Raw genomic sequence first — 13555 nt, forward strand, 5'->3', positions numbered from 1 at the left:
ATGTTTACAGTGATAGATTGGGGGGGACAAATCATATTTTTCCCAGGATGGGGGGGTCGTGTCCCCCCCGTCCCCCCTGGGATTTCCGCCTATGGCTACAAGGACAAAGACACCAAGGAACACAGCTATATCTAAGAGAAGGCTTTTCTAAAGAGGGTGGTTTTTAGGACAGTTTTAAAAGGAGCCCAGAGTCTGTAGTGCCGTGAGTGTATTCCAGAGGTGGGGGGCGGTCGAGCCAGTGTTAATTTCGTCAACAAAAATGGTGACAAAAGTATTCGTCAAACACTTATTTTTCAGTGGCAAATTGACGAGACTATAACTGACTAAATAGACCCAGAGAAAACTAACACTAAACAAAAAAGATTGTTTCCATTTCACTTCACTAAAACGAGACGGAATTATCTATGTGACTAAACTCTGACAACTAAGTAGACTGGACAAGAGTTGGAGAGATTGAAAGCTTTTCAGTTATGAGGACAAGTAAAATTACCAGCACAGATGCAAAGCATTTTCTTCTTTGCTTATGGCCTTAGAGTTGGTCGAGAGCGGTCTTAGTGCCATCTTCGTTTTGTGGTGGTAAATAGACGGCTACGAATAATACAGATGATAACTCTCTTGGTAGACAGTGTGGTCTGCAGCTTATCATAAGGTACTTTACCTCAGGCGAGAAATATCTAGAGACTTCTTTAATATTAGACATCGAGCACCAGCTGTTATTGACAAAGACACACACCCCCACCCCTCGTCTTACCAGAGGTAGCGTCTCTGTTCTGCTGGTGCATGGAAAATCCCGCTAGCTCTATATTGTCTGTATCTTCGTTCAGCCACGTCTCGGTGAAACACAAGATGTTACAGTTTTTAATGTCCCGTTGGTAGGATCATCTTAATAGTAGGTCATCAATTTTATTTTCCAATGATTGACGTTAGCAAGTAGAATGTAAGGCATTGGGAGTTTACTAGCTAGCCTCCGGATTCCCAGAAGGATCCTCGACCTGCGCTCTTCCGGTGTCTTTTCTTCACGCAAAAGGTGTGGATCGGGGCCTGTCCAGTGAATGCAGGATATCCGACAAAATAATAACAAACAAAAAAAATAACAAAATAGCACAATTGGTTGGGAGAATGTAAAACGTCAGCCATGTTCTTTGGCGCCATCTTTACATGATTCCATGTGTTATTGCATCGTTTTGATGTCTTCGCTATTATTCTACATTGTAGAAAATAGAAAAAAATCAAGAAAAAACCCTTGAATGAGTAGGTGGTCTAAAACGTTCGACCGGTAGTGTAGCTATTCAGCAGCCTGATGGTCTAGGGTTAGAAGCTATTGGCCAGTCTTCGTTTTCGCCATAATGCTCCTGTACTGCCCATGTCTGAGTGATGGAGGCTGGGAGAACAGGCCGTGGTATTGTAGGTGTCCTGGACGGCAGGCAGTGTGCACCCAATGGTGCATTCAGCTGACCCTCTGTAGTGCCTTGCGGTCAGCGACAGTGGAGATGCCGTACCAAGCTGTGATGCAGCCCAACCGTATGCTCTCTATGGCGCTCCTTTATTACACTGAGGGCACTCTGGGATAGGCCACACTTTTTCAACCTCCTGAGGTTAAAGAGTCACTGTCGTGCCTTCTTCACCACAGTGTCCGTGAAGTGTGCAGAGTGCATTGCAGTTGTCCAGCCTTGAGGCGACAAAGGCATGGAAGAGCCTCTCTGCATCAGACTGAGTAAGGGTGAGACGGAGTTTGGCAATGTTCTTGGTGATAAGAGTGATGCTTTGCACAGATGTTTGATGTGATTGTCGAAGGTTAGAGAGGAGTCAAGCTTAATGCCCAGATTGTATACATTGCATGAGGGGGATGTTCTTGCCTGTGAGGTGGGTTATAGGTGAGTGATTTAGCTGCTGTTGAGTTGAAGGAAGATTTGCTTCATCCAAGCCCTTATCTCCTCAAGTCAGGTGTTAAGATGAGCAGAGGGACTTGGGGAAGTTTACAGCTGTGTCATCAGCATAGCAGTGGAATGAGATTTCATTACGGCTGATGAAACGACCGAGGGTAAACAGAACGAACAGGATGTGTCCAAGAACGGATCCTCGTGGGACAACACAATTGAAAAACGAGCTCAGGGCTGGTCCCGTAAGAATTCCAGGAGGATGGAAAGGAGACTGGACACATTAACATACCTTCAAATTGACAACCAAATGAACTGGAATTTAGGGTCGTAAACCTCTCATTTGTTATCGTCTAGGACTGAACGTAGCCCTATACTACACATTCGTTTTCTTCTAACACAAAATCTAAACCAATCAATCATTCCTCAATCAGTTAAAGGCCGTGACCTCACCTCCTCTCGGTGGAAGCGTGGCTGGCTCTCGATTAATTCTGTGACCATGGGAACCAGCTGCAACAACAGAAAGGAAGATTAACAGAGTAGGAGAGCACTGTCACAATGTTACTAACTAACTCGGTCTTCTGTGGAACTGTTATAACCAAACTGCAAAGTCACCCTTTCTTAAAGGAAAGATTCACCCATTTTGAATGTTATATTGTTTTTGTGCATCTCTGAGTGAACTATCGATTCCCGGGGTCATTTCATGTTTATCTGAGCTACTGCCGTTAAAGCAGACAGAAACTCGTCTGGTATGACGTAGCGTTGCGATAAAACTGCTCTCACGACACTGGAAGTTAATAGGAACACAACTTTTAGATCGCAAAAATGTCTATTATACACGTCAGATTTCAATTCTGGCCGATGTCCTAACGCGAGAGTTTATCTTCTCTGCAATGAGCTATTTGATCATATTTTTTGCGATATTCCTACCTCGAGAAATTTGTCATTTGATAGAGGGTCCACCACATTTCTTCTATTTGTCTGCCTCTGCAGTCCATGGTGCATTGCGTGGCCGTTGCGAATGTCGTACTCCACTCTGCGAGGCACATCGAACTGAAAATGACTCCTAAATTTATAGTGCAGTTTGTTTAGGCGATTTTACAGCTAAGTCACTAATATTGACTTTGGTATTAATTGTGTGTAGTTAAATTTGCTAGCTAGCTACCTTGCTAGCCAGCCCACAGATAGCATTGTGGGATTTGTAGTCGACTTGAGCTGCAAAAGATTTCTACAATTTTCACGTTGCTACCAATCTTATTATAACAACAAAATGAAACATTTGTTCACAAAAAAATATTGTTTTCACACATTAGTGTTATATTTAACACTGTAAATTATAAGAATTTGTGGTTAAGGGTGGATATTTCCTTTAAGGATCTCACAGGCTCTCCCTCTCCTTTTTGATGTTGTTCTCGGTCTCTCTTACCTTTTTGACGTTGTCATCTCTCTGTCTGAGGCAGTCTGTGAACAGGACCTTCTTCACTCCATGTCTTTCAAGCTGTTTCAAAATCATCTGGAGAGCAAAACATTGAGATCTGGATCAGAACTCACACAAGTCTGCATGAGGACTACATACAGTGCTGCACTGAACGCTCGGTCTCAATTCATTATATAGAGGCCATTCCAATTAATCTACTACACGATTGGCCATATACACTCACACAGGTTTGTCTGGAAAAACACAAAACAACCAGTCTGGATGACAGACATTGTCATGCATCAACAGAAACAGACAAGCTTCCAGGTTACAGAAACAAAACAATGATCTGCTACAGTAGCCTACATGCTTGGCAGACAGGTCAGCCAGGTCCATCTTGTTCAGCACCAGGAGATGAGGTCTGACGTCCAGACTATCCTGGAAAAGAGGGTTTCTACCTGAGAACGGGATGTTCTACTGTTAAAGAAACTTGTGCAAGTCTGTGTTAACCCACTGAGCTAAAGTCATTCGTTTGGGAGCTAACACAATTCTTCAGGTCTCAGACAAGGCGACTCATCCAGCAACCGTGGTTGGTGATGTGAGTCCATCAGAGGGTGATGGGGCAAGGTAGGGCAAGCGATGTATGCCACACCTGCCCCTTAGAACCAACTCCTCTGGTTTTAAACTGCTTATGTGGCATCAATGAGCCATAAACATTTATTATAGTGTCAAAATTTACTACAAAGTGTAAATAGGATCATTTTGGTCATAAAGTCAGTCTTACGTGAGTTCGTCATGACTTACTGGGGGGGATGGGTATGGATAACTTACATGCCCACTTTTTCCAATGATGTCCAATTGCCCAGAGACAACACGTTAAGGTCTGTCCCAAGCTGCCACGTGGACATGTGTTGTCAAGTCTGCATATGGGTGCAAAGCATGAGCATTTAGCTCGGCAAATAGGAGTGAAAATGGGCTTCCATAAATTTAGTTCAAACTTCCAATGCATTTCAACAATATTGCCAGATGGCCAGGAATGGAAGTTTTGACAGCAACTGTCAAACTACTGGTGTTGGTGAGTATGTTATCTAAGTAGATAGCTGGTACTAGCTAGCTAGTAGCTACTTTTGGTTATACAAATTAATTTGATAATGCTAGCAAGCCAGGCTATCTATGATACCACAGATTAAAGGGGAACGATTCTGTAGCTAGCTAAATACATCAAGCTAACGTGTTATGTGATGTAGCATTTCAGAGGAAGATGTGTGGGATGTTCACAATGAATAACCCACAAGCTGCTTTCAGCTTGGCTAAAGACAAGGTCAGCTCAGACTTTAGCCTACACGTTTCTGAATTTGCTGACCATTATGAGAAGGGAGAAGTCCTCAACTTCAAAACTTTGTTCTCTCCATAGCAAAGCTAGCTTATCTCGCTGTACTCACTACTGGACTTGTTTGTTGTGACAGAATGGCAAAGACACACCCACATCAAACCCCACCCTCAAGACAACTGTCTTTTGCCTTCAGTCAAGGCAGCCGCTAGCATTTCTTAATGAGCACTGATTAAAAACACCAAATCAGGAAGAGCAATCGCCCATTAAAGGATATTCTGGCATCGTGGATTTCTAGGATGCAGTCAACATTCTTCACACTGGCCTGCATCTGTTTCAGACCTGAAGAGAAACCAGAGGAGAGGAGGATGGGTTACTGTAACCTTCACTTACTATGAAAAGAGAGTTACACAGGTATCAAGGTTAACGAAGGTTACGTGAGTAACCGCGGTTATGTGAGCTATTGGAGCACTACAATATGGTATCCTTTCGCTCGGCAAGATACATTCCGCCCCCCAACCCACTAGCGAGGTATCGATACACACTAGCTCCCTTCGGTGGACTGTTCTGTATCACTCCAACAGGAAGGAGTGAGAGTGACATTTCAACATAGTCCTCACACATGCATTTGTCACCGATAGCTGATGATGTCTGTGTCGTCTCTTGTGTAGATGGTGAGAGAAGCCGGCTGGAGTGGCCCGAGGTGAAGGCCCAGCGGAATCAGAGAAGCCGACGCGAGTAGGCCGAGTAACTTCCGGGCACTCTAATACGGACACGGCTCGTCCAAGCCAGAGACGGTCTAGGTAGGCCTGTATCTTCTCCAACCTCACCTGAGGGAGACGTGTTCTCATAAGAGTTGAGTCTATCAACATCCCCAGGAAGACCACCGTCTGTGAGGGAGTCAGGTTGCTCTTCTCCCTGTTTATAGTGAGATCCAGGTCTTGAATGTGCTTCAAGATTATCCTTGTCTGCTGTAGCTTGCTCTCTTGAATGAGCACACACCAGCCAGTCATCCAGGTAGTTCAGCACTAGAATGCCCTGGAACATGATAGGCACTAGGTCTGCGTCCATGCACTTTGTGAATGTACGCGGCACCAATGAGAGGCAGAACGGGAGGACTTTCGTAAGCCACTCCTTCGAAGGCAAACCGGAGGTACTTCTAGTGATCTCGATGAACAGGAACATGGAAGTATGCATTCGTCAGGTCGAGCGTGGTCAACTATTGGCCGCTCAAGATTGCCTGCAACACCCACGCTGGCGAGAGCATCTTGAATTTGAGCTCTTTTAAACATTTCTTGAGGCCCCGCAGGTCCAGAATCGGCCGAAAGCTGCCGTCCTTCTTCGGAACTATGAAATACGTGGAGTAGAACCCACTTAGCCGTTCTAGCGGCTCTACTTTCCCGATTGCGTCCTTGCTCAGGAGCAAGGCTATCACCAACCGGAGCACTGAGGTGACCCAGATGTCTCTGTAGGACGGTGGTCGGCATCAGAACTGGAGTTTGTATCCCTCAGGACTAGGGACGGGTATCGTTAAGATTTTAACGGATGTACTACTCTTACCGATACTGCTTATTGATCCGGTACTTTAACGGTATTCTTATCAGTTCTTTTTGTTATTTTTTTATGAAAAAAAAAACGAAACAAATTAAGAACATAATTAACATTGCTTTATTTTCTGAAATGTAAAATAAATCAAATAAACAATTATTTACAGCAAAAGAAACAGCAATGTTTTGAACAAATCACTATTATAGACTAATGTTGTGATGATGGAAATGTAAAACAAATTAAATAAACAATATTTTCTTGCAAAAGAAAATACAGTGGTATAGAGCAACACTGGTGGGGCATGCAGGTAGGCTGCAAAAGGACTAACAGTTCTTAGCAGTTCTTCTGGAGAAAGATAAACATATTTGCCTTCTCTGGCAGAAGTGGGGACCTCTCCTGCAGTCGAAAATACCCTCTCGCTAGTGGTGGAGGAGGCTTGAGCACAGAGGTACCTTGTTGCAATGTTTGTGAGGAGGGGCAGAGTATCTCTCTTCTCCCACCACATCACAGGATCTTCAGCCATGGGCCTTTGTAGAGCTCGACCTCTAGGTCAACACGCTCGCTGAGGGAGAGGGACGGGGTGTCCTGTTGGATGGTCAACCTCAACTCCCTGTCCTCCTCTGAGAACAGCTCCTCCAAGGCACTCCTTGGAGAAATTTTTAAAATATTTTTAATTTAACCTTTATTTAAATATGGGGTTCATTGCTGTGGCCTCACGCAGGAAGGCTTGAATGTCCTCATCCTGATAGCGCTTTGAGAGGTTCTCCCATACCTTCTCTTTGATGGTTGCCACAAACATTGTATCTTCATGCTTCACAGTGAAGTGCTCTTCCAGTTTTTGGAGGATGGGTATGATCTGTCCACAGGTGGCATTCCTTTCACATGACACACAGTGTGGATGTATAGAGGATTATCATGAGCTGGACAAACTCCTCAGCCTTATGGAAGTCCTCGTCCTTCAGACGGTCCAGGTTGTCCTTGGTCATTGCTTTTCGCAGTCGTGGGTCCAAGGCTGCTGCTTAGATCGCGGGATACTGCTCCATGAATCTCTCTATCATTAGATAGAGCGAGTTCCATCTGGTCTTGACATCAAGGATGAGTGAGTGTTGCGGAATGCCTGAAACAACAAAAAAACATACATTTAATTACCGCACACGTGAATATTCAATGAAATTGTTAAATGTGGGAATTTCAAAATAATACTTTAATAGATTAAACAGGCTTCTTACCAAGGAGCTGCTGCTTTTCCTTCAAGACTGTTTTGGACATTGAGGATCTCTTGAACCACACAACCACTGCTCTGATTCAGGCTGCCCATTTATTAATGATTTTCTGCGCTGCCAGATTCAATGTGTCCTATTTTTAGGATGTGTAGCCTCTTGATGGCAACATCCATATTTCCAGCATTATCAACAGTCACAGCTACAATCTTGCTGGGCTCCATCTCAAACTCTTCCAGAATGTCTGAGATCTCCTCTGCCACTACTTGGCCAGTTTGCGATTTGTACACTGCCCTGGTGTGGAGGACGTTCTGTTTTACACTGCCCTGGCTTGTGTAGTGCACTGTAACAGTGAGATAGTGGTCCTGACAGAGGCTGGTCCACCCGTCTGATGTGATGGCCAGCTTTGGAACGTCCTTCAGCTCAGTGATCACATGGGCCTTTTCTACACCATACCAGGTAGGAATGAATGTGTCACTGAGGTAACTCCTGGAGGGAGGGGTATATTTGGGGTTGAGTGCCTTGCTCATCTCCCTACATAAAAAAAGAGATTGTTTTCATGTGTTGAATTATCATTATTGTGTTGTTGTGTATTGTATTGTGGAGTGATAGGACTAACATACATCCCTTTTCTACTACTATAACCTACAAATTAATACAACTCAATATTTACTGAAAGACTGTTACCTAAAGCCCTTGGACTCCACTGTTGCAAAGGAGTGTAGGTCTTTCACTATGAACTTGGTCACAGCTAGGTGGCACTCATTCACCCTCTCCTCAGTCATCCTCCCACTAGCTGCCAGCGTGAAGGGGCTTTGGGCTGGTCTTTGGCTTGGACCAGCGGTATTAGAGGGAGGAGTGGGTTGGTTCATTGTAGCTGCAACTTTAACAAAAAATTTGCAAAATCTTTAAAATGGGTGATTGTTTAGCTATGGGTGCATTCATAAATTCAATCAGCTTGCTAATGGTTGCTTTTGATCATGAACCCATGTTCGCATAATTGAGTTAACTCCAGTGTGTGGGCTCTAGACTGCTAGCATACATACCTAACGTAGACCGGGCAACGAGAGATGAACTACGAGCTAGGCAGTCGAAAACTGTGCATTTCTCTGCCTGTACATGATGCACTTTCGATAGATGTTTGGACACGAGCAAAAGTGTTGTTGCACTAGTGGCAACGAGCAGTCAGCATCGACTCTGGCGAAGTGTAACCACACTTTAACGTTTAGCTCTCTCCGCCATGGTCACTAAGAGCAGGGTGATGTGTGTGCTGTAGCGTTTGGGAACAGCGAAAATGCATCATAGACAAATGTCTTAATCTTATTACAAATTAGAAACGGTTGGTGAGATAAAATGTGCACGATAACGTTTATATAGCAATAATAAATAGGAAATGTATTTAATTTCTCCAGTACCGAAAGCGTCGGAGCTTATCGATACTACGGTATTTCTTAATTTAGCCCCGGGGCCCGTTTAATACCGGGTTTCGGTACCCATCCCTACTCAGGACTGTGCCCAGTACAGTTTGCCCTTTGGGCCTGGGAGAGACAGCCGACGCCGACCGCCAGCACCTCAGAAGGACTGCGTGCCGCAGCTTGTAAGGGTGGTCACGACGCCTGTCCTGCTGTCGAGGTGTAAAACGCCGGTTCCCATTTCCCTGCAGTCTCGGCGGTGGAGGAGGGGGGCCAAGACGTTGCTGCGCCGCCCTCGAGACACACTGCCCTGTCTTCCAGCTCCTCCGAGGGGCAGCGGTAGGGCGCGCAGTCGCCAAGAATTCCGGCAAAGTCTCACTGTCTTTGTGCAGTTTTGTAGTCTTGCTGTATTGTTGACCCCTGGCCCAAAGGTGGAACCTGGCGTGAAGGGGAGCTCCAAGAAAGTTTTCTGAACTGGCGGTGGCAGTTTAGAATGTGCCAGCCAAAGATGGCGGCATGAAGTCACCACTCAAGGCCATCAGACTGTTAAACAGCCATCACTAATACAGAGAGGCTGCTGCCTACAGACACACTTGAAATCATTGGCTACTTTAATAAATGGATCACTAGTCACTTTAATATTGCCACCAATGTTTACATATCTTGCATTACTCATCTCATAATTATATACAGTATTTTATACCATCTATTGCATCTCGCCTATGCTGCTCTGTCATTGCTCATCCATATATTTATATGTATATATTCTTATTCCATTCCTTTACTTAGATTTGTGTGTATTAGGTAGTTGTGGAATTGTTAGATTACATGTTAGATATTGCTGCACTGTCGGAACTAGAAGCACAAGCATTTCACTACTCTCGCAATAACATCTGCTAACCATGTGTATGTGACCAATACAATTTGATTTAACTAATGTCAAAGCCTTGCCGTTGGCACGTGCCATGTCTGTCTGGAGCATAGTGAACAGCCTGGACACCTCTGTGACCTCCTTAAGAAGCTAGTCACCACCCCCTGGGAGGGATCAGCAGGGCGAGGTAGGATTGCAGCATCATAGCCACGTTTGAGGGGTGTCGTGATGAAGAGATTCCCAAACGTGCTTTGCAGCTGTTCATTGCTTACTTTTTCAGGTCCTGGTTTGAGGTGAGGCACCTTGCCAACGATCTCCTTGTCAATGAGGATCATGGCAGCCACCATGTCATCCATCTCTGGATAGTGGTCTAGCCCCAAGGACTCTGCATCCATTAGAAGAGTCCACGGCCTGGTCTGGTTGTCGCAATGGAAGCGCCCTCCCATTAAGGAAATTATAAAGCGGGGTTGGCAAGGCCATTTTCTTGCCTGCCGAAGCCCCCCCCCCTTCTAATTTCCTTAATTTTTTGCCTAGAGTCAAATACTTTATGTGGCACACACTACTGGTCAACATGAGCTACCAAAATTATTCTGAAGTGTGCCAGGCCTTGCAGTCCCAAGATAGAAGGGCGGGAAGAATTTCGGCAGGCAAGAAAATGGCCTTGCCGAAATCACCCCCCTTCTAATTTCCTTAATTTTGGCACTAGAGTCAAATACTTTCTATAGAACAAACTTCACGTCAGGATAGGCAACCGAAATGAATCATACATTTGTGTTGTATTAAACATAGGAGGGAGTAAAATGTAGGCAAGCAATAAGCATTTCATTACAACTTCTAGTCGAATAAGAAATGGGAGAGAAGGCGAATTTTGTCAAAGAGACTTATTTAGACTAATACACTTGAAACAAATGGCCAAACCGAAAACTGCAGACATTACTGGGGCCTCCCCCGCGATCAAAGGACACAAGTAAAAAAAATGCTTTCTGTTACTACGATCAGTGAAACGTAGGCTAAACTGTCAACAAAGTGAAGAGCAGAAATCTCAACTAGCAAGCAGGTCGCAGCATTGAAGAATTGAGTGCGTGCGCGTTCACGCGAAGGGAGGGCTGCCCAGGATACTAGATTTATGTTAGAAACCTGGGCTAGCTAACTATGTTAGTTAGTTGACTTTTTGCTTTCTTGGATTCTGTATTCATTTTGTGATCTAATAAGTCATGTCACATAGTAAGTTAATTACAAGCGTTTAGCTAGATATAGCCAACAACTGACATAAAGATACCTAGCTAGCTAACACGCTGACCAGACCGCTCACGTTAGCTGAGAGTGCTCACCAACCTTTTGCCATATGTCTGGGGAACCAGTGGGCAACCTCTCTGTCGCCGAAGTCAAAGACCGTCCTGAAGTTTGCTGCATTGCGGAGTATCTGATGAAGCCTCATATTTGTTGTTTAAAAAAACGAAATATTAGTTTCTTTCACGTGTCTGAAGCAATGATGTGTATATGTAAATCGTTGGTCTGAAGTCCTCTGTCATTGACAGCATTTTACTGAAGCCATGTTCACATTAGTGTTACACTGTTTACATCCCGACTTTCCCTATTGTCACAGCGATTGAGTTCCGCCATTACAATTATTCTTTAGGCACTAAATGTCAGAATTATACTGTATAATAATCATCATAACAATACCAATAATCATACAAATAATACTCATAGCTAATAATACAACTTATATACAGTATATTAGGGTGTCCAATCAAAACGCATCTTTTGACCAATGGGTAAACGAATATCTTAATTGTGTAGAATATATACTCCTCTAAGAAAACAAATGGTCCGAACCTTATGTCTATCATAATCCATTCAAAAGTGATTGGAGTTCCCCATAGGGATAGAGAACAGGTGGAGGTGGGGGGAATCAGAAATAATTGTTAGCAGGTAGCCTAGAATCCCAAAGGTGAACAAAATCTTGTCCGTGTGCCCTTAAACAGGGTACTTAACCCTAACTGCAAATGTAAGTTGCTCTGGATAAGAGTGTTTACTAAAATGTATCCTTGTGGGATGGACAAAATTAGGATGACTAAAGCAACAGAGGCCAGAGAAAAAAACCGGTCAAAAATCAGGAAAAGGGTATTGGATCATGGCTGGATGCTCTGTGAGAATTAAGTGACAGGCTCACTGTTGAATTCACCTTTCTTCTCAAATCCAATGGACATAAAACAATATAGAGGTATGATAACTATCAATTTTGAGACATGACATGTAGTATTTTAGTATTAACTTTTCATATTAATGCAAAATTCCTGTTCAAAGATTTCGCACAAAAACAAGCGTATCTGTCAAATGTCAACGGAGCACTGAGCATACCGCAAGCCTTGTATTTTTCAAAGTCCTTTTACATTTAATTCAGCTCGTGTCATTTTAATTTTGTTTTTTGCGACCAATGGAAACAACTTTGCAGACGACCACAACAACATATAAAATCCTCAAAAGTCGCTGCGAGAAAGCAGCACCGCTCTGTCAACAGAGCTTCCTGCTTATTATGGGATGTGCATTAGATTATGAAATATAATTTTTTGGATATAATGTTAATGACATGTTAGAGAAAGAGCCCACTGGAGGATTCAGAACATGAAGAATCATATTTGTTTTGGTAAAATGTATACTGAACAAAAATATAAAACGCAACATGCAACAACTTAAAAGATTTTACTGAGTTACAGTTCATATAAGGAAATCAGTCAATTGACCATTTTTTAGGCGCTAACCAATGGATTTCACATGACTGGGAATACATATAGGCATCTGTTTAAAAAAATGGGCCTCACAATGGGCCTGAGGATTTTGTCAGGGTATTTCTGTGCATTTAAATTGCCATTGATAAAATGCAATTGTGTTCGTTATCTGTCGCTTTTTCCTGCCCATACCATAACCCCACCACCACCATGGGGTACTCTGTTCACAACGTTGACATCAGCAAACTGCTCGCCCACATGACGCCATACACGTGGTCTGCGGTTGAGTCTGGTTGGACGTACTGCTAAAATGATGATGGCTTATGGTAGAGAAATTAACATTAACTTCTCTGGCAACAGCTCTGGTGGACATTCCTGCAGTAAGCATGCCAATTGCACACTCCCTAAAACTTGAGACATCTGTGGCATTGTGTTTTGTGACACAACTGCACATTTTAAAGTAGTCTTTTATTGTCCCTGGTACAAGGTACACCTGTGTAATGATCATGCTGTTTAATTAGCTTCTTGATATGTCACACCAGTCAGGTGGAAGGATTATCTTGGCAAAGGATAAATTCTCACTAACAAGGATGTAAACCAATTTGTGCACAAAATTTGAGAGAAATACGCTTTTTGTGTGTAAGGAACATTTCGGGATACTTTAATTTGAGCTTATAAAACATGGGACCAACACTTTACACGTTGTGTTTATATTTTTGTTCAGTATATTTTACAACATAAGAAAGTGAAATGTCATCCCTGGGCAGAGTTGGTGGACACCATATTATACATTACATGACCAAAAATATGTGGACACCTGCTTGTCAAACATCCAAAATTATGGGCAATAATGTGGAGTTGGTCCTCCCTTTGCTGCTATAACAGCCTCCACTCTTCTGGGAAGGCTTTGCACTACTGCAGTTGCAAATTGCCTCTGGAAACAACATCAGCACAAGAACTGTTTGTCGGGGAGCTTCATGAATTGGGTTTTCATGGCCGAGCAGCCGCACACAAGCCTAAGATCACCATGCGCAATGCCAAGCGTTGGCTGGAGTGGTGTAAAACTCGCTGCCATTGGACTCTGGAGCAGTGGAAAGGTGTTCTCTGGAGTGATGAATCATGCTTCACCATCTGGCAGTCCGACAGAC

At 43.6% G+C, this 13555-nt stretch overlaps 1 protein-coding gene across 1 annotated transcript in view; it reads right to left on the reverse strand.

Moving 5' to 3' along the window:
* mtg1 (mitochondrial ribosome-associated GTPase 1) overlaps window positions 1-11251 on the reverse strand; it is a 17266-nt gene extending 6015 nt beyond the window's left edge. Inside the window, exons 1-5 of the mRNA XM_070439183.1 lie at window positions 11011-11251; window positions 4900-4966; window positions 3661-3763; window positions 3304-3390; window positions 2331-2387 (exon numbers count right to left, since the gene is read on the reverse strand). Coding sequence (XP_070295284.1) covers window positions 2331-2387; window positions 3304-3390; window positions 3661-3763; window positions 4900-4966; window positions 11011-11113 — 417 coding nt within the window. The 5' untranslated portion in view covers window positions 11114-11251. The remainder of the gene's footprint in view (window positions 1-2330; window positions 2388-3303; window positions 3391-3660; window positions 3764-4899; window positions 4967-11010) is intronic.
* Between the last annotated feature and the right edge of the window lie 2304 nt (window positions 11252-13555).

Source organism: Salvelinus sp. IW2-2015, unplaced genomic scaffold (assembly GCF_002910315.2).
Source record: "Salvelinus sp. IW2-2015 unplaced genomic scaffold, ASM291031v2 Un_scaffold1464, whole genome shotgun sequence".
Classification (NCBI taxonomy): domain Eukaryota; kingdom Metazoa; phylum Chordata; class Actinopteri; order Salmoniformes; family Salmonidae; genus Salvelinus; species Salvelinus sp. IW2-2015.